General features: G+C 42.0%; 1 protein-coding gene across 2 annotated transcripts in view; it reads left to right on the top strand.

The window, feature by feature from the left end:
• Positions 1-21,506, top strand: part of A2ML1 (alpha-2-macroglobulin like 1) — a 39,771-nt gene that overhangs the window by 277 nt on the left and 17,988 nt on the right. Inside the window, exons 2-18 of one of the 2 annotated variants that reach the window (XM_049102675.1) lie at positions 570-753; positions 1,092-1,254; positions 1,828-1,880; positions 6,714-6,734; positions 7,679-7,838; positions 8,110-8,194; positions 8,896-9,022; positions 10,127-10,241; positions 10,566-10,675; positions 12,436-12,603; positions 14,630-14,857; positions 16,791-16,851; positions 17,102-17,247; positions 17,937-18,086; positions 18,660-18,818; positions 20,076-20,169; positions 20,548-20,668. In XM_049102675.1, the coding sequence (XP_048958632.1) occupies positions 570-753; positions 1,092-1,254; positions 1,828-1,880; positions 6,714-6,734; positions 7,679-7,838; positions 8,110-8,194; positions 8,896-9,022; positions 10,127-10,241; positions 10,566-10,675; positions 12,436-12,603; positions 14,630-14,857; positions 16,791-16,851; positions 17,102-17,247; positions 17,937-18,086; positions 18,660-18,818; positions 20,076-20,169; positions 20,548-20,668 (2,145 nt within the window). Of the gene's footprint in view, positions 1-569; positions 754-1,091; positions 1,255-1,827; positions 1,881-6,713; positions 6,735-7,678; positions 7,839-8,109; positions 8,195-8,895; positions 9,023-9,675; positions 9,723-10,126; positions 10,242-10,565; positions 10,676-12,435; positions 12,604-14,629; positions 14,858-16,790; positions 16,852-17,101; positions 17,248-17,936; positions 18,087-18,659; positions 18,819-20,075; positions 20,170-20,547; positions 20,669-21,506 lie in introns of those variants that run through there. The other variant, XM_025455010.3, reaches the window with a different exon arrangement.

Genomic DNA, 21,506 nt, shown 5'->3' with positions numbered 1-21,506 from the left:
AGCCCGACATGGGACTCAATCCCGGGTCTCCAGGATCACACCCTGGGCTAAAGGCTGCACCAAACCGCTGAGCCACCCAGGCTGCCCAGGGCAGGTGGTTTCTTTGTCTATTTTTCTCAAGTGTAAATATGGGAGAGAACTGATAACCTCTGATTTAATTTCCTCCTCATCTGTACCTTCTTTGGATCCATTTCTCCTTTATCCAAAGAGAAAAGCAGAGGTACCAAAAGGAAGCTTTAAGAAAGATAATGTTAAAAAAAAAAAAAAAAAAAAAGATAACGTTAAAATATAGTAGACTCCTCATACTCTGGTCTCTGTAACAGAATTAATTTCCTTTTTGGTCCCTAGGTGTAGGTTCTCAGTGATGGCCTCCTAAATATGGTTGGTTTAAGGCTGTATGTATACTGAGTTATTTGTTATTTGTCTGTTTCTCCATTATAGAAAATAAGGTTCACAGAGGCAGAAGCAGTCTGTTTAATTCACTGCTATATGCTGAGTGCTTAGGAGAAGGCTTAACTTTTCATTGAATGAATCATTATTGCCCTGAAATCCTTTTGCGTCCTTAATAGAAACTACCTGGTGACATTACCAGCCAGGCTTAACTTCCCCTCTACCCAGAAAGTTTGTTTGGATCTGAGCCCTGGGTCCCATGATTTAAAATTCACTATTACCCTGGAGACCAAGGATAAGACTCAGAAGTTGCTAGAAACCTCTGGATTGAAGAAGAGGCTCTTACGCTGCACTTCCTTTCCGGTAAGCACACATTCAACCCCAGCTCTGCTTCCTTCCTTCTTATCCTCCTTCCTAGGGACATAGGCAATCTAACTTTAAGTATGATTTCCATTATTTTACTTCTGCCACTGTTTTTAAACCTGTCTCCCCTAAACTTAAACTCAACTCCTGGCTATAATTTATTCACGATTTCCTTGACCTTGGATTTCTTTTTTTAGCTTTTGACTTTAACCTCTAAATACTGTTTCCCTTCTTCTTCCTGGCAATTTGTTTTAGGGCCCTACCCTTGCGACTCCCATCTAACTCAGTTGATTCCATTCTCAATATCCTAATCTACAGAGCTCCCTTCTCTTGTCCAGGTACCACCTCCTGCTGGTGGCACAGAAGAAGTTGCTACAGTCTGGGTGTCCGGGACTGGAAATAATATCAGCTTTGAGGAGAAGAAAACAGTTCTAATTCAGAGGGAGGGGAATGGCATCTTTATACAAACGGACAAACCTATCTACAGCCCAGGGCAGGAAGGTAAGAGACACACATATGGGATTAGACAAGACAAGGCAAACCACTGCACATATTCAGAAAGAGGAGCTTTGTGGTTTGGTGGTAGGTCTACGGGACAGGCAGCAGGGACAAAGGTCTGCAAGGATGAAGGGTCACAGATGTTGTATACACGCTGTGTTACATAAGCAGGAGTTAGTGGGTAGAGTTGCTAGTGTGTGTGTATCCGAAACAAAAGTACACATTTTTCCTGGGCTGGAATTTGGCAAGTTTAACTGGGCTGCTGGTCTTAGAGCAAGCTGCTTGTATATGAATATGAAAGCATCAAGGGCATGTGGCTTGAGCCCCTCTTATTTGTACTTTGTGCCTTCTTCCTTATTAGAAGGGCATTCCATTCTAACATTTCCAAGTCAGGAGCCTTGAAGAGAGACCCTTTGGGGGCTTTGATCTCTCTTTCAGACTAAGTTTTTTTTTTTTTAAAGTTAAGCCTGATGGGGTTTTGCTGACTCAGAAGTGTGTGTGGGGAAGTAGAAAGGGTGGAAGAAAGATTCGGAGAGGGGGAAATCCCCTTTGTTAATGATGTCTGTTCTGTCCTAGTGCACTTCCGCATTGTCACCCTGAACAGCAGCTTTGTTCCAGTGAATGACAAGGTAAGAATTAAGTTGGGAAGAGTGAAAGAGAGAGGACTAGGACAGCCTGAGAGTACTAGAGTAGGCAAAAGAAGAGATTCTTGTAACAGTGTGATGAGGTAAAGTCCTCTGAGATGCAGAATGTTTGTGCTAGCCTCAGGGTAAAGTCTAAACCCTCCTTGTCCTTGCTCCTAAAAACAGACAGAGGTGTCCAGTTCTCAGGTTGATAGCTGAGAACATCAATTAGGTTAACATTCCTGAGAGATGCTCATATCCATTGTCATTTTATTTATTTTAAAAAATATTTTATTTATTTACTTGACAGAGAGAGAGAGAGAGAGAGAGAGAGAGCACGTGCACACACAGGCAGGGGAAGAAGGAAAAGCAGAGTCCCCGCAGGGCAGGGAGTGCAATTAGGGACTCAGTCCCAGGACCCTGGATCATGACCTGAGCCCAAGACAGATGCTTAACTGACAGAGCCGCCCAGGTGCCCCTCCACTGTTGTTTTATTAAAAGGATTTTTACAAACTTGAAGGCTTTCTCTCCAGGAATGACACCACATGGCTTTGCAGTTCAGATACTAGAAATAATTCAGGAGTATGTTTAACAAAAAGAAGAAATAAGGGCAGCCCGGGTGGTTCAGCAGTTTAGCGCCGCCTTCAGTCCAGGGTGTGAACCTGGAGACCTGGTTTCGAATTCCGAGTGGGGCTCCCTGCATGGAGCCAGCTTCTCCCTCTGCCTGTGTCTCTGCCCCCTCCCTCTGTGTCTCTCATGAATAAATAAATCTAAAAAAAAAAAAAAAGAAGAAGAAGAAATAAGAATATCCATCCCTACCATCTTTTTTTCCTTCTTAAAATTTATTTGACAGAGAGAGAGGGAGAGAACAAGCAGGGGGAATGGCAGCAGAGGAAGAGGAGAAACAGGCTCTCCCAGAGCAGTAGAGCAGGGAGCAGGATGCAGGGCTTGATCCCAAGACCCTGGGATCATGACCTGAGCAGAAAGCAGATGTTTAACTGACTGAGCCACACAGGCACCTCTCCCTGACCCATCTTTTTTTTTTACTACAAGGCAAGGTGTTTGATAAAGTAGGCAATTCTCTTAAGACTACATTATGTGCCAAAGGTAAAAATGTGGTAACGTTTGGCAATTACTTAAATGTTCCTTGAATAACTCAATCCCTAGGATCATAAGCATTACAATACGTTTAATCTCAGTTTAGGGTTTGTGTCATTTTTACTTTTATGAAATACTTACCTCTCGGAGATCCCTGTTTCCTTCTTTCTCTTTGGGTCACAGCCCGTGATACATGCTGTGTCATGAAGCTTTTAAAGATAATGATAGGGCAAGCATTATTTTTATTTCCATCTCCATGTTCTCAGAGCTCTTTCCTTTCCCTACAGACAGTGAAGCGATCAGCTTATTGATTAGTAGCTTCCTCCACCACTACCTTCTTCCCCAATTTAGAATTCTTTTTAGTTGCTCCTTCCTATCACCTGTGTGCTTTCTTTATCAATCTGGTTTACTATTGCCTACTTATTTCTCAACAGACTGTTAATCCCAGAGCTGAAAGGAGGAAGCACTAGGGCGGAGCATGACCACAGTTTAGTGTTATTTTAGACTACTGCTCCCTGAACGTGGATCTCATTAGTTACCCTTGTTACACTATTTTTCCTCTGCTCAAATTAGACCCCATTACTGACGATTGTTCTGATTTCCATCATTATTCTCTATTTCTGTTGTAAAATTACTCCTTTCTCCTCATGCCACTTCTTTAGCCAGCACCCACTCCAAGTTCCAATTTGAAACACTGAAAATTTGAAATTCCAATTTGAAATCCTGAAATAAACTAAAGGAATTTTACTAAGGAACCGAGGAGAAAAATTGTGAGGTTACAGAACACAATATTTTATCCTTAGGCAACTGAAATACATGTTAGATTAACTGAGCCCATCTAATTTGGTTGCTACAACCATTTACTCAGAAATCTCAGCCTGCTTACAGTTGAAAATGCTCTCTTCCTAGCATTGTTGAACTCTTGTTTTTTTCCAGAGCCTACTTCTGGGTAATTGGTGTCCTCCCTGCTTCTTGACTCTGTGAGAAGAGTACTTTGTCATCTGAGAAGTGTTCTTTTTCTGTAACTTTTAGCAATCCATAGTGGTCTTATTTCTGTCTCCTTATTGTCAGTATATCTCCAGTTTGTGAAAGTTTTGTCTCCCCCTTGATCCTAAAAGGCAGCAGAATGTGCCAGCCCAAAATGCACAACTTTGCCATGTGGATTATTTTGAGCTGGAGGCAATCAAGAGCCAGAATACACAAGAAATTTTTTTTGCCTCTCCCTTAACTGAGCCACCCAGTGGGTTAAGTGTCTGACTCTTGATTTTGGCTCAGGTCAGGTCTCAGGGTTGTGATATCGAGCCCTGCTTTGGGCTCCATGCTTAGCGTGGAGTCTGCTTGAGATTTCCTCCCTCTTTTTCTGCCCCTTTCCCTGCTGTGCTCTCTCTCTCTCTCTCTCAAATAAATAACACATATAAAAAAAATAAAACCAAAGTAAGTTGCAGACATCTTTACATGTTACTCCTGAACATTTTAGCATGAATCTTTTTTTTTTTTTTTTTTTTTTTTTTTTATGATAGTCACACACACAGAGAGAGAGAGAGGCAGAGACATAGGCAAAGGGAGAAGCAGGCTCCATGCACTGGGAGCCTGACATGGGATTCGATCCCAGGTCTCCAGGATTGCACCCTGGGCCAAAAGCAGGCGCTAAACCGCTCACCACCCAGGGATCCCAGCCTGAATCTTTTTAAAAGTACATCTTAGGGATGCCTGTGGCTCAGTGGGTGGAGGGTATGATCTTGATCTCAGGAGTGTGAGTTTGAGCTATATGATGGGTGTAGAGATTACTTAAAATTAAAGTCTTAAACAAATACATCTTAAATAATCATGATATCATTTTCAAACCTAAGAAAATTAAAAATAATCATTTAACATCATTTAATACCTAGCCTTAAATCATTTTTTAAAATGACTTTACAGTTTTTTCTTTTTTTTTACAGTTTTTTTTTTTTTTTTTCAAACTAGGATCTGCCCAAATTCATACATTACATTTGATTAGGTCTTTTAAATTTCTCTTAATTTAAAGTAATCTTATTTTCTCATTATTTACTTCTCTTTTTTTAAAGAGAGAGAGAGGGAGAGAAAGTGATCAGGCTAAATGACTTGTAGACTTTTGAGGAAGCCTAGTTGTCTTATAGAATATTCAACATTGTTGATTTGTCTGATTTATTACTTTCTTGTGTAGTTGAACTTGTTCTCCTATCTTCTGGAAGTAGTTCTGAGGTCTTAATTAGATTTAAGCTAAACATATTCAACAAAAATATTTATTAGGTAATGCTGTGAACCTCCAATGTATTCTTCAAGAGACCCATAATGTCAGGTTGTCCCATTATTAGTGATGGTGAGTTTGATTACTTGCTCAAGGTGGTGACAGCCTAATTTCTCCAGTGTAAAGGAATGCCTCCTTCTTCTTCTTCTTCTTCTTCTTCTTCTTCTTCTTCTTCTTCTTCTTCTTCTTCTTCTTCTTCTTCTTCTTCTTCTTCCTTTTAAGATTTTATTATTTATTCATGAGAGACACAGAGAGAGAGAGACAGAGACACAGGCAGAGGGAGAAGCAGGCTCCTTGTAGGGAGCCTGATGTGGGACTCGATCCAGGGGCTCCAGGATCACTACCTGGACTGAGGGCGGCGCTAAATCGCTGAGCCACCCAGGCTGCCCCGAATGTCTTCTTTTTAAACATTTTTTTTTTTTTTTTTTTTTTTTTTTTATGATAGTCACACACACACACAGAGAGAGAGAGGCAGAGACACAGGCAGAGGGAGAAGCAGGCTCCATGCACCGGGACCCGACGTGGGATTCGATCCCGGGTCTCCAGGATCGCGCCCTGGGCCAAAGGCAGGCGCCAAACCGCTGCGCCACCCAGGGATCCCTTTTTAAACATTTTTTAGTTCTATGCCCAACATGGGGCTTGGACTCACAACCTCGAGATCAAGAGTCACATGCTCTACTGACTGAGCCAGCCGGGTACTCCTGTCTTCTTTTTTTCTAATTAGCAAGTAATTTTGGTGACACTTTGGCACCTAGCCCAATAACCTATTCACCACTAACTGTGTGGTTTTAGCATCCATCTACTTGAAGTCCTTTGATGGAACTCTTTTAAACAAATTTTTTTTTAGAAATTAAATTTATGATGCTACCAGTGGCATTCAGATAGCAGAGGAGGAGACAAGGAAATAGTTGGCTCCCAAGAAGAGGTTTAAACGTCGGGAAGCCTCCAGATGTTAATACTTTCTTTTAAGGCATGTTGTGGTAGAGCTCGGTCCTGGAGCACTAAAAGATGCTGAAGGGTCGGAAGCCTCATTTCTTCATATTTTCTGGAGACTGGCAATCCCTTTGAGGAAATCTCTTCCCCCTCCTCCCTTAGCTAATAAACGTTTGTTCCAATGTTACCTGTATGAGGGCACAAAAGAGTCATTTAGGAAGAAAGAAGTGAATAACAGAGAAAGAAAGAGACCCTTGGGGGATCCCTGGGTGGCGCAGCGGTTTGGCGCCTGCCTTTGGCCCAGGGCGCGATCCTGGAGACCCGGGATTGAGTCCCACATCGTCGGGCTCCCGGTGCATGGAGCCTGCTTCTCCCTCTGCCTATGTCTCTGCCTCTTTCTCTCTCTGTGACTATCATAAATTAATTAATTAATTAATTAAAAAAAAAGAAAAGAAAGAGGCCCTTGTGAACTTTTTGCTTTCAGCTTATTCTTAACACTGCCCCAGCTTTAACTCACCTTATCTGATTTTCCTTTTCAGTACTCCATGGTGGAACTGCAGGTAAGTAGAAGTTTCCTTTTTTTTCCCTGTCAGTTGTGGAAAAGGGGAAATGAATTTGGTGCTAAACCTTGAAGCCAGAAACAGCTCTGAGATCTTGGCCCAGAGCCCAAGACTCTGCCCCAGTACAAAGCACCCGGAGTTGTACCCAAGCCATGCCTGTTTTCCTGCCTGTGTGCCCCCCACCCTCTCAGTCCTGAACTGCTGAGATAAGAATACCAGGCTTGGTTCAGTACTCCTCTTATTCTAAGAGCTATTGTCATAGACACTCAACAGTTGAATAGGGCAGGAATACCTGTAGGAAGTGCTAAGAAGGAGAGGGACTAGAAGGGTGAATAGGCCACAGCAACCTCTCCCCTGTTCTATTAAACCATCTTTCAAGTATCTTAGATACAATAAACTCCCTCAGCATTGCCCCTAAATAGGTAGGAAAAACAAATACTCTTTGTAAAGGACATCCTAAAGCTCACTTTCTGAAATTGACAATAACACCTTTGAGGACTCCGTCTGATTATTTGAATACAAGGATGCTTTTTGTCCCAAATGGGATCGGAACTATAGGAAAATTTATTTCCTTTAGTAATAAATAATTTTTTTAAAGATTTTATTTATTTATTCATGAGAGGCACACAGAGAGAGAGAGACAGGCAGAGACACAGGCAGAGGGAGAAGCAGACTCCCTGCAGGGAGCCTGACGTGGGACTTGATCCTGGATTTCCAGGATCATACCCTGGGCTGAAGGCGGCACTAAATGGCTGAGCCACTGGGGCTGCCCTCATTTAGTAATAAATTATAAATGCAACAGGGAGCTCTTCCTGGGCACAAACCATGGGGGGCATGAACACGGAGTGGGATTCTTTACCTGTGCTTTGCATCTTTACCTGCGTTTTGCAGTGCAGAGTGAGAAACAGGCAGGTACATCATGAGTTTCTTTCTAATGACCACAGGATCCAAATAGCAACAGGATTGCACAGTGGCTGGAAGTGGTACCTCAGCAAGGCATTGCAGACCTATCCTTCCAACTGGCACCAGAGGCAATGCTGGGAACCTATATGGTAGCAGTGGCTGGGGGCATGGCCTTTGGCACCTTCAGTGTGGAAGAATATGGTAGGTGGGAGAATTAGCAGGTCAAAAGGTGGGACATAATCTTGTCCCCAAATCAGCAGAGGTAAAATAAATCTACTATGGGAGGGATTTTTTAATTCATATTGAATCCATGCTAAACCAGCTAATAACTTTAGTAGGAGCATTTTACCTTAATAATCCCCCCTTAATTTAATTAATTTAATTTTGACTGTTTTTATATCCCTCTGCCCAGTCCCTATATGGTCAAATCCTCTTCCTATTTCTTTCCCATTTCGGTTTCCACCCTCTCTAGTGTTGCCTAAGTTTAAGGTGGATGTGGTGGAGCCCAAGCAGTTATCAACAGTGGAAGAATCCTTCTTAGTCAAGATTTGTTGTAGGTAAGAGTAAAGCTCTGGCTCTGGTGGAGATTAAAGCTTTATTGAGAAGAGTGACAAGGCAATGTTTTGAGGAAAGAGATTATGGGTGCAGTGGTTAAGACTTGAGATATTTTATGTGGTCCAGAATCATGACTTCTCCAAGAATACATTTTCTAATTGTGTTTCTGCCCTTACTTACTTACTTTTTTTTTTTTTTTTTTAAGATTTTATTTATTTGACAGAGAGCAAACACAAGCAGGGGGAGTGGCAGAAGGAGAGGGAGAAGCAGGCTCCCCATGGAGCAGGGAGCTGGACACAGGGCTCCATCCCAGGACCCTGGGATCTTGACTTGAGCCAAGGCAGATGCCTAACCGACTGAGCCACCCAGGGACCCCCTGTCTGCTCTTACTGTCCCCTGCTCGCTCAGTCAGCATTATTGACTTAGTGTCTACCTTATGCAGAACACAATATTGAATCCTATGGAGAAATAGTAGTAAGGAGAAAGAAAGACACTATCTCTGTCCTTCAGATGGTACTTATTGTGTAGTGGCAATATCGTAAGGCTTTGAGTGAGGCAGGGATGTGAGCAAGACTAGTGAAGGACTGTCATTTCTTTCAGAAGTTAGGGTATAGAAAAGAAGGGAAAGTGGTGGTTAGGAAAAGGAGGGTTGGATCTTAAGTGGAATCTCCCAACTCTGACTTCTCATGCTTTTCTGGGTTAGGTACACCTACGGAAAGCCCATGCTAGGGACAGCACAGGTATCAGTGTGTCAAAAGCCATATAGCTACCATTTTCCAGAGCCAGAACAGCAACAGCTACCTGACAGATGCACAAACCTTTCTGGACAGGTGAGTAAATGGGTTGTGGAAAAGAAGCTTATTCGTATGTCCTAATGGGTAGCTAAGCACTTGTATAAAAAAATCAAGAAAGGAATTTAAGAAATGAAACAGATGAACATGGGGGTAAAAAGAGAGGCTTTTAACTCTAGAGAACAAACTGACGGTTGCTGGAAGAGGAGTGGGGGAATGGAGTAACTGGGTGGTGGGCATTAAGGAAGGCACTCGTGATGAGCACTAGATGTTATATATAAGTGATGAATCACAAAATTCTACTACTGAAACTAATATGTTAACTAACAGGAATTTAAATAAAAATTTTAAAAAGAAAAAAGAATTAAAAAATGGTAAAAAAAAAAAAAGGTGGTAAAAAACCCAAAGTAGAAATCATTTCACACAATTATTGCCCTAGTTCCTTTTTCCTTTTTTTTTTCTTTTTAAAGATTTTATTTATTCATTCATGAGAGACACAGAGAGGCAGAGACATAGGCAGAGGGAGAAGCAGGCTCCCTGCAGGGAGCCGGATGTGGGACTTAGTCCCAGGACCCTGAGATCATGACCTGAGCCAAAAGCAGACGCTCAACCACTGAGTCAACCAGGTGCCCCTTATTGCCCTAGTTCCAAAGAACAGAGAAGTCTTCTTTATTCTAAACAGATGAATTTTTTTAGAATTCTATCACAGACTCAAGAAATTAACCTAAATCCTTGGAAGGTACGATTTTCCTTCCCTGCAGTTGGTTCTTTGCCCCCTTTCATATCTTGGACCTTCAAAGTTATTCATGATTGTATATATGCAGTTGTAGACTATGTTATAGTTGAGTTTTTCTGTTTTAAAGGTGGAGAGACTAGAGCATGGAGATAAGAATTTCTTTCTTAGGGATGCCTGGGTGGTCAGTGGTTGAGCGTCTGCCTTCAACCCAGGTCATGATCCCGGGGTCCTGGGATCGAATCCAACTTCGGGCTCCCTGCAAGGAGCCCACCACTCCATCTGCCCATGTCTTTGCCTCTCTCTCAATAAGATCTTTGGGGGGGGGGAGAATTTCTATGGTACATTATGAAATGAGAGTAAAAGTTAGGTTATTCATCCTCTTTCTCTCTCCCTGATTGCGTCTCTAGACTGACAAAGCAGGATGCTTCTCAGCTTCTGTGGACATGTCTACCTTCAACCTCACTGGGTATATGTACAGCCACAGCATCAATATTGTGGCTATTGTGGTGGAAGAAGGAACAGGTAAGTGGGATATTCCTTGGTTCATTAAGAAAAGAGAAAGGAGAAGGGCTATTCCAGACTTACTCAGAGGATTTAAGACTTACCCTCATTAGTGTTTGGAAATGACTGTTCATAGTTCATAGTCAAAGGAAAATGCTAGATTCCAATCTGTCATCCATTACCTATTCCCCAAAAGTTTGAGGAGGAGGAGTTTGTTTGGATCTTTGGCCAGAAATATGTTCAGCTTTATATTTCCAGTAGCACCATCCTTTCAGGGATTTTATGTTAAACATGAAGATGAGGATATCAGGTATTTAGGTTGTCTATGTCTGTTTCCCTCTGCAGGAGTAGAGGCCAATACTACTCGGAATATCTACATTTCTTCACAAATGGGATCAATAACCTTTGAAGACACCAAAAATTTTTATTACCCCAATTTTCCCTTCAGTGGGAAGGTATGTTAAAATTTGGTCTACACAAAAAAATGCTTTACCATCCACCGTTGCCTTCTTCCTGTAGACATATAATAATGTCTAATTTAGCATTGTTTTTAGTACTTTACACATTTACTTATTTAATCTTTATTAGAATCCAATGAGGTAGGGATCCCTGAGTGGCGCAGCGGTTTGGCGCCTGCCTTTGGCCCAGGGCGCAATCCTGGAGACCTGGGATTGAATCCCGCGTCGGGCTCCCGGTGCATGGAGCCTGCTTCTCCCTCTGCCTGTGTCTCTGCCTCTCTCTCTCTCTCTCTGTGACTATCATAAATAAATAAATAATTAAAAAAAAATAGAATCCAATGAGGTAGACACTACTATTAGCCTCATTTTACAGATGAAGAGACTGAGGCACAGAGAAGTTAAGTGATTTTCCAGAAGTTATACAGCTGGTAAGTGGCAATTAAGATCAAACCCAGGCAGCTTGCATACAGAGTATATACTCTAAATTCCTTAGGCTGTGCTGCCCTTAATCTCATGAGATGTGTTTTGAATATTAATGTGACGTTATTGCCTTTCCCAATGCCAGGGGCTCATATTCTAATGTTTAAGTTTTTGAATTTGGGACTCCTGGGTGCCTCAGTGGTTGAGTGTCTGCCTTTGGATCAGGGTGTGATTCCGGAGTCCCAGGTTTGAGTCTCACATCAGGCTCCTGCGAGGAGTCCGCTTCTCCCTCTGCCTATGTCTCTGCCTCTCTCTGTGTGTCTCAGGAATAAATAAAATCTTAAAAATCAATCAACCAATCAATCTGAATTTTAGACCTGCAGGGAAGGTATCTATCCATCTAGTGTGGCTCCTCATCTAAGCAAGATTAATGTTAAATTTTCCTCAACAGAGAGCCATTTATAGCTCCATTTAAAAAAATTTATTTATTTATTTGAGACAGAGAGAGAGAGAGAAAGAAAATGAGTGGGGATGGGGGAAGGGTAGAGGGGGAGGGCAAAGCAGACTCCCTGCTTAACAGGAAACCCCACATGGGGCTTGATACCAGGGCTCCAAGATCATGACCTGAGTCAAAAACAGACGCTTAATTGACTGAGCCACCTAGGCACCCACCATTTACAGCTCCTTAAACTGTTTTTTCAGAGACTTAAAATTTTGTTAGTGTCTTCTTTCTTTCTTTTTAAAAAAACATTTATTTAAGTAATCTCTATGCCCAATGTAGGGCTTGAACTCATGACCCCCAGATGAGGTGCATGCTCTACTGACTGAGCCAGCCAGGTGCCTCGCCTGTCTTCTTTCTGATACTTAAAAAATCTATCCCTCTCTTCAGCTTATATTTTTTAACTTCCAAATAACTGCTCCACAGAATAACCTTGTATATTTTTAGATACATTTAGATCCATCCTTAGTCATTTTTTCTCTAGACCAAGAGTGATCCACATTTTCTTAGGGCCTAAGGATTATACAATTTGGGAGTAAAGGGGACTCTGTTTTAAAAAATTAAAGCAAAATAATGTTCAGAGAGCCTTGGAAGGGGCCTGTGTAAATCAAGGGTCCTAGAGTTTCATTAGCTACATGGCAAATATCCAGGCTGAGCTATTTCTATTTGTTCTCCCTTCTTCATAGATGTTAGTTTCCAATGTTTGAATCACATTTACCTGTTTCTGGGCTCTTTCCTGAAATGTATTCTTTGAGTTTCTTTTATCACCTCACTTTACTTTATACTTGCACCTACTCTAAACCTAACTCTCTAATGCCCTGATAATCTTTATGCCCAGGTAAGAGTTAGGGGCCATGATGGCTCCCTTCTCAAGAATCATCCAGTATTTTTGGTGATTAATGGCATAAATGGAACCATCAACCAGACCCTAACAACTGACAATGATGGCCTTGCTCCCTTCAAGCTGGATACAGTAAATTGGAATGGGAGAGATATTTCTCTGGAGGTAAGGCTTTCCTTAGGGAAAACTTCAGACATTTCTTGTTTCTCTCCCCTCCTCCCTCTTTTGTAATTTCATCTCCATCACTTACCAGTCCTGCTTCCCAGTTGACAAAAGGATTTGTTTATTTATGTGTTATTTTATTTTATTTATTTATTTATGAGACGGGGAAGGGCAGAGGGAGAGGGAGAGAGAGTCTCAAGCAGATTACCTGCTGAGGATGGAGCACAGAGCACAGAGCCCAACACCAGGCACAATTCCAGTACCTCAAGATCCTGACCTGAGCCAAAACCAAGTCGGTGTGCACAACCGACTGAGCCACCAGGGTGCCCAGGTTTTTTTTTTTTTTTAATGTCAATCTAATAAATGACCCTTCAGATAAAAATTGTTATTTCTACTAACTTATCTTACAACATATCCCCATCTATTTGATCCTATATTTAAAATCAGAGTAAGGAGGGAAAAATAATTCAAAGTCATTTTCCTCCTTCTATCTTCCTCCGCCCACCTGCCCCAGTCTATTACTCATAACTATGACAAAAAAGGGATGCCTGGGTGGCTCATCAGTTGAGCATCTGCCTTTGGCTGAGGGCATGATCCTGGGTCAAGTCCCACATCGGGCTCCCTGTGAGGAGCCTGCTTCTCCCTCTGCCTATGCCTCTGCCTCTCTTTCTGTGTGTCTCTCATCAATAAATAAATAAATCTTAGGGATCTCTGGGTGGCGCAGCGGTTCGGCGCCTGCCTTTGGCCCAGGGCGCGATCCTGGAGACCCAGGATCGAATCCCACATCGGGCTCCCGGTGCATGGAGCCTGCTTCTCCCTCTGCCTGTGTCTCTGCCTCTCTCTCTCTCTCTCTGTGACTATCATAAATAAATTAAAAAAATAAATAAATAAATCTTAAAAAAAATGACAAAGAAGAAAACTCTAGGTTTTGGACAACTTATAGGGAAGGCTACTAACATCGGTTATTGACTGTGACACAATGCTGCTCAACAAACAACTACAAAACTTTAGTATGATACAACAAGCATTTATTGCTCATGCATCTGGGGTAGTCAGGCCACTCTGCTTATCTTGGTGGGCTTTCTTACATGTGTGTGGATCAACTGACTGAAGGCCAGTCTCCCATGCTCTGGCAAGCTGTCCTGGGTGTATATATATATATGTATTTTAAAGATTTTATTTATATATTTATTCATGAGAACAGAGAGAGAGAGAGAGGCAGACATTGGCAGAGGGAGAAGCAGGCTTTTTGCAGGGAACCTGATGTAGGACTCGATCCCAGGACCAGGGATCATGCCCTGAGCTGAAGGCAGATACTCAACCACTGAGCTACCCAGGCATCCCTGTCCTGAGTATATTCTTATGGCAACAGTGAGATATAGGAGTAAAAGTGTACTCCCCAAGGGTTTTTCTAGGCCTCTACTTAGCTTGCTTATGCTCACATCCCATTCCCAGCAAGTCACGTGGTGGGCTTGCAGGTAGGCTAACAGGGCATTCATTGTAAGATTATATGATAAAGGACATTAATCCAAGGAGGGAGGAATTGTGCTGTTAATGCCATCATTCAGCCATACTACTTAAGCAAACACATACAATTTGTGTTGTGGCTAATTTAGTTCTTTACACGAGGCTCTCACTCTACTTAGAAATAACTACCTCTAAGTTATAATAATCTTGTTGTCTTTTATGCCTAGTTTTATTATCCATAGGTTGTATTCTTTAATTTCTGTGTAATCTTAGCCATGCTTATCTATATCCTCTGCATCAGTCCATGAAGGTTTATCATCCATAATTGCCCCTTACTTCATAGCTATAATTCAGCCCTTATGTCACTCCACTATATACCAAAATGCTGCCGTGAGGAGTTTCTCAACCATCCTTGGTTGGACCTATTGTAAAATATCTACATGCCATTCTTAGGCAATGAAGATTTGATTGAGAGGGATCTGTTTAAAAACCATAACAAGTCCATGGGCTTAATATGGTTGGGGTATATGTTAAAAGCCTTTTTCTATCTCTCTTTTCTTAGGCCAGATTCCAAATGGAAGATTTGGTATATAATCCAGGAGAGAGGCCTCATTACTACCAAAATGATTATCTGCACCTGCAGGCCTTCTACAACACAACTCAGAGCTTCCTTGGCATCCACCCGCTAAGTGGACTCTTGGCATGTAGCCAGCCCCAGGAAGTGCTGGTGGACTATTACATTGATCCAGCTGATGCAAACCCTGACCAGGAAATCATCTTCTCCTACTATGTGAGACAGGGAAATGAGGGCTGGTGAAATTGCACTAGGGAAGGAAAGGAAATGAGGAGAGTGAGCTGGAGAGGGTGAATAGACTGTCTAGAGATGTAATGCAAGTCACATAGGTAATTTCAAAATGCTTAGAAGCCATATTTAAAAAATTAAAAGAATAGGTAAAACTAATTTAATCTATTTATTTAAAAAGATTTATTGATTTATGAGAGAAAGTGAGAAGACATATGCACAAGTAGGGGGAGGGGCAGAGGAAGAGGGAGAGAGAGAATCCCAAGCAGATTCTCCACTGAGCATGGAGACTGACCTGGAACTCCATCCCAGGACCCCAAGATCATGATCTGAGCCAAATCAAGAGTCTGCCACTTAAAAAAAAAAAAAAAAGAGTCTGCCACTTAATTGACTGAGCCAGCCAGGCACCCCTATGTAAAACTAATTTTAAAAATATATTTTAGGGGCACCTGGCTGGCTCATTTGGGGGAATGTGTGGCTTTTGATCTTGGGGTCATGAGTTCAAGCCCTATATTGGGTATGGAGATTCCTTAAGTAAGTAAACTAAAAAAAATTTTTAAGTAAACAATGATCATATATACCTAACATATGATCATGAAATCCACATCAAAATTATTAATAGATATTTCACATTTTTTGTTTCAGCTGAGTTTCAAGTCTTTGAAACTCAATGTATTTTATAGTAGCCACATATCAAAGGCTCCAGCAGTCACTTGTGGCTAGTGGCTAGCATATTGCACAGTGTAAGTGCAAAGGATGAGGGGAGATGAGAAAAAAGAAATTTTAAACAGGAAAATTGTGTGGGAAGATAAAATGAGGAATTAAGGACAAAACATTGCTGGCCAGGGTTGATTGGGAGCTGGGTGGGTGAGGGAGGGAGAGAAGGAGGAAGGTATGGGACTCAGAATAAATTTCATGGTGTTTCATTGGTCAATATTTTAAAATAGATGATAAAGGTTAAAATTAACATGAATAGCAGCTTTGTTGTGGAAAGCTATAACTTGTAGCTTGAAGGAAATGTGTAAAGATAAGCAGCTTTATTGGTCACCTTGGTGATAGTAAGGAATTAGATTTGTGTAAATACTGGGTTTGATGGCACAGAATCTCTCTTCTCTTATCATCCTCTCAAAGTTTCTGAAGGATTTTTCTCCTCCCCATTGACTCATTTCAGTGTCTTCATCAAGCTGAAACAATCAGCCTGACACAACAGAATGAGGAGTCAGGGTGATAGAACATGCAATACCTTCCAGGACAGGGATGTGGTGAGGCCCAGAAGAAGTAGCCAGGCTGATTAGTATAAAAGGGCTGAGTGTCAGCTGGGAGTCTGAGGAGCTGGCTATAAAGCTGTTGACAGCAGTCTGAGGTGACAGCCCTGCTTAGAAAGTTTCACTGAATTTGGTTTTAAGGGAGTGAACAGGAAGGAAAAGGAAAGTCAGAGGATTTCTCCTCCAGAGACTCAAATGTCAGAGAGCTCAAGGTAGTTTAAAGGATACTCATTTCCGTTGAATTTTTAATTAAGTGATCATAAGAAAAAAGGTAATGAAGATGGATTTTAGGTAACTTAATGTTATTAAAATTACAAAAGAATAAAACCTGAAGACCTTCAAGAATTGGTAGATAGCTATCTGTTGTGAAGAGTGGTTTCTCTTCTATTTGGGCCCAAGGTACTAAGTAAGACCTTTGTCTCCTCCCATCTACCCCTGTGGTTCTCAGGCAGACCCCCAGGAGGAAGAATCATCAGGACTCTTGGCACCATCTGACATTTGACAAACTGATGGACACTGCCTGAAGTATTGGCCCAGGCACTGGAGCTATGAAAGGAACCTCTCCTTACAGAGGGCAGGGATACTCCAGAGTAGGGTCAAGTCTAAACTCCTATCATTTCTGTACTGTTGATTTTTTTTCCCCCTTCTTTTTTTAGTTAATAGGGAAAGGGCACTTGGAGATGGAGGGACAGAAACACCTGAACTCTGAGAAGGAAGGTGAGTGTTCATGTTTCTGTTGAAAGACCAAGGATATTTTGAACTTCCAGGAAATATTGTTATACTAGAAGCAAAAGAAGAAGCAACAAGAACAGGACACTAGTGATAACCACAGGAGGACAGGAAAATGGGAAGTAACTTGTACTACAAGGCCTATAGCTGGCCCAATGAGAAGAGCAGGCATGTGGTTGGAGATTATTGGTCGACAAGTGTGCATTCTCATCTCTGTGTATTCTCTTTTCTTTTTCAGGAATGAAAGGATCCTTCTCCCTCTCACTGACCTTCAATTCCAGACTAGCCCCTGATCCTTCCCTAGTGGTCTATGCCATTTTTCCCAGTGGAGGCATTATAGCTGACAAAATTCAGTTCTCAGTAGAGATGTGTTTTGACAATCAGGTAAAATGGCAGTTGAGGAAGCTGAAGAAAAGGTCTGGGCATAGAGATGTGTATGCTGGGGTTGGAAATCAGGCAGATGCAGGGAAATAAGATCATATTGAAGTTAATGTCATTATTGTATTTATATTTTCAGTATGTTTTGCTGAAATCTATCTCCTGCTTCTTTTTAAGAAGTCCTGCTGGGAAAAAAAAAAAAAAAGAAGTCCTGCTGGGAGAGGCATCTGGGTGGCTCAGAGGTTGGGCATCTGCCTTTGGCTCAGGGCGTGATCCCGGGGTCCCGGGATCGAGTCCTACATCAGGCTCCCCGCATGGAGCCTGCTTCTCCCTCTGCCTGTGTCTCTGCCTCTCTCTCTGTGTCTCTCATGAATAAATAAAATATTTAAAAGAAAAAAAAGAAGAAGTCCCTGCTGGGAAATTGTATATTCTATTTGGCTATTCTTTCTTTCTAGTTTTTGTCTCTTAAACTTTCTATATTATTCTGTGCTATGCTGCTTACTTTTTCCAATTATACCACAAGATGTGTGTTCTAAAAGGGCTAGACTTTACAAAAAAAAAAAAAATCAGTATAAAAGTGAGTGAATTGTCTTGAACACCGGAGTTGGGGCATATTGGCTGATGATCCAGATTACATGGTTTCTCTTCCTCTCCAGGCTGACCTGATCCACAAGTTATCATTTCCCTTTCTGCAGGTTTCCCTTGGCTTCTCACCTTCCAAGCAGCTTCCAGGAGCAGATGTGGAACTACAGCTACAGGCAGCTCCTGGATCGCTGTGTGCAGTCCGGGCTGTGGATGAGAGTGTCTCACTGCTTAGGCCGGAGAGAGAGCTAAGCAACAACTCTGTGAGCAGTCTGCTAATGGATGGGGAAGAGGGATTTGGCAGAGAAGACAGTTTGATTGAATTAGAATAGAAGATGGATTTCAGGGAGTGGGAAAGAAAATCTGAGGGAAATAGTGTACCACTGTAAGGTGGTAGGAAAGCTGGTGTGGAAGTGAAGGTAAAACAATAGTGAGAAAGGCATGGTTCATGTGGACATAGAGGTAGAAAAGGTGTGATAGGGGATAAGGGTGAAATATTATTGAAAAAAGTAAGAGAGAGATGAAAATTTAAAAGATAGGGAAGGGGTAGGGTGCCTGGGAGGCTTAGTTGGTTAAGTGTTCAACTCTTGATGTCAGCTCAGGTCTTGGTCTTGGGTCTTGAGTTCAAGTTCCACCTTGGACTCCATGCTGGGTGTGGAGCCTACTTAAAAAAAAAAGTAAGGAAAGGATTATGGTGGAACAAATACAGGAAGAATTCTGGAGTAATGAAGAGAAATATTACAAGAGCGGTGAACTATGGCACGAGACTCTGAGAGAAATTTTTCAACTGATTTCACTTTGTCAGTAGTTTATTTCCTTTTCCTCTCGTATTTCAGGTCTATAGGATGTTCTCATTCTGGTATGGCCACTACCCCTATCAGGTGGCTGAATATGATGAGTGTCCAGTGTCTGGCCCCTGGTATGCTCCTCAGCCCCTCTCAGCTATGTGGAGGCCTTGGTTCTCTGAAGGCATGGACCTTTTCCATCTTTTCCAGGTAGATGTTCTCACCCATTGTTCTTATAGAAACAATGGTGGTGGGGTGAGGTGAGGAAGGAAAATCCATATCTAAAAAAAATGAGGGACTCATGTGGGCACTGAAGGATAAAATCTTGGAAGAAACTCCTGATGTGTGAAGTAGTTTCCCTTGGTCCTTATGCTTGAACTAGGGTCCCATTTGTGCAATTGCATTGGAAGAGAGCCACTGTGAGAGGCTGTGTTCAGCCTCTCTCTGTCCCTAAGCAAACTGATTTCCATGGGATCAATCAAGAAGGAAAAATGAGGAAAGGTAGACCAGGGGTCTCTTAACATTATTATAAAAAATACTACATGAGTAGAAATTGAGTCCTTTATGTGTGAGCAGAAGTTGGGGATCTATGGCCCAAAGCTGATCAGGAAGTCTCTGAAGGAACCATGTCTTGTTCAGCTTTGTAGTCTCTCTAATGACTGACCCTTCCTAACACTCAATGTATTTTTGTTGAATTGGCTGAGCTGATTTGACGCCTGCCCTCAGAAAGTTCAGTCTAAATTAAATAGTAAGGACACAGTGACTAATATTTGGAAGAAGCATTAAACATATTTGACAATAAAATAAGTGGAATACAATTCAGCCATAAAAAGGAATGAAATCTTGCCATTTGTGACAACATGGATAGATCCTGAGGGTATTCTGCTAAGTGAAAAAAGTCAGAGAAAGACAAATACCATACAACCTCACTTATATGTGGAATCTAAAAATCAATGACAACAACAGCAAAACCAAGCTAATGGATACACAGAATAATTTGGTGGTTGCCAGAGGCAGGGGGTCTGGGGTGGGCAAAATGAGTGAAGGTTGTCAAAAGGTTCAGACATCCAGTTATATAATAAATAAGTCCTGGGGATGTAATGTACAGCATGGTGACATCATGGTTGACATTGCACTGCATATTTGAAAGTTGCTAAAGAATAGATCTTCAAAGTGCTCATCACAAGAAAAATTTTTTTTTGTAACGATGTATGGTGATGGATGTTAACTAGACTTTTTGTGGTGATCATTTTGCAAAGTATATATTTAAAAAATTGAAAGCCTTTCACATTAGCTGACAGAAGTGAACACACCTTGGTGGCTGAGTATTGGGTATTAACCACCAGTCTCACAATTAATAGGAAAAGAATATCAGTCCTCAGGGAGTGGAATTCCTAGGCAGTTGCCCTGGTGGTAAAGGAAGGGACCACCTTAACACTTCACTCTGGTTTCTTTGGTGCCTATCAGGGCATGGGCCTGAAAATACTGTCCAATGCCAAAATTAAGAAGCCAGTAGATTGCATTCACCAGCCTCTGGAATACAGCTTTTCAATGGGTGAAGGTAAGCTACCTGTGTGACCTGTGGATCCTCTGAGATGTTTAAATCATGGCACTTGAAACTCTGTCCCTGCACTGAGCCTCTAGCTTCAGGACAGCAATGGGCTGTGGGTCATAGAAGCAGGTAGGGAGATCTCTCTCCCAGGGGAGAGCTTTTGAAGCCTGAATTCCTTACTTCTTCATCCCCTGGCCAAATCTCCTCATCTGTCACTTCCCCCTGATGGCCTTATGACTAGTCAGTTCTTCAGAGGTCCTTCCCTCTTGTCTCTGACTGGATGTTCTCTGTTTCCCTCTAAATTTCTTCCTAGTAGTTTGGACTCAAGTTATCTTACAACAGAAGTCTTCCGTTTCCCCCCAATTCCCTTATTTTTGTTTTCCTTAGCAAATTATAATATTGGTACAGTGAATTCTGAGTCATCATCTTCTTCATCACTTCAGTCAGAGGACTCTCAGGTCCGCCAGTACTTCCCGGAGACCTGGCTCTGGGATCTGTTTCCTATTGGGTAAGTGATGCTTCAAAGGTACTGCAGAGAACTCACACTCAGATCATTTCTAATGAATCTAAGTCTCAAGCAAAGAAAGTTTAATGGTGATATGGGAAATTGCTTCTTTCCCTGAATTCTTAGGGAATTATAGACAATCCTCCAAAACAAACTCACATGTCTCCACATTTACACAGTGCAGACAGCACATTCTGAGTCCAGGTCCAACAAATATAAAGGCACATGTTGACATCAATTCCTGCTCACTGCTTACCTGATTTTTTCTCTACAATTTTATTTATTTGACAGAGAGAGAAAGAGCACAAATAGGCAGAGCAGCAGGCAGAGGGAGAGGGAGAAGCAGGCTCCCCACTGAGCAGAGAGCCTGATGTGGAGCTCTATCCCAGGACCCTGGGATCATGACTGAAGCTGAAGGCAGACTCTTTTTTTTTTTTGAAGATTTTATTTACTTATTCATGGAAGACACAGAGAGAGGCAGAGACATAGTCAGAAGGAGAAGCAGACTCCCTGCAGGGGACCCAATGCAGGACTTGATCCCAGTACTCAAGGATCACACTTTGAGCAGAAGGCAGTCGCCCAACCACTGAGCCACCCAGGCGCCCCTTACCTGCTCATTATCCATGAACGAATGACATAATGACAAGCCCCATCTCATCCCAAGGCACATGTGTCCAGCAGCCCCATGAAAAGATGCTCAATATCACTAATCATCAGAGATAAGCAACTCAAAACCCCAATGAGATATCACCTCACAGATTCAGAGGGCACTGGCCTCTTTCAGATATGTTTGCACACATGTGCCCACCTTTACTCACTCACCCCCTCACATACTCAAGTA

The sequence above is a fragment of the Canis lupus genome, chromosome 27, assembly GCF_003254725.2.
Source record: "Canis lupus dingo isolate Sandy chromosome 27, ASM325472v2, whole genome shotgun sequence".
Classification (NCBI taxonomy): Eukaryota; Metazoa; Chordata; class Mammalia; order Carnivora; family Canidae; genus Canis; species Canis lupus.
Note: the sequence above shows the minus strand (reverse complement) of the source record. Positions and strands in the feature narration are given on the sequence as shown.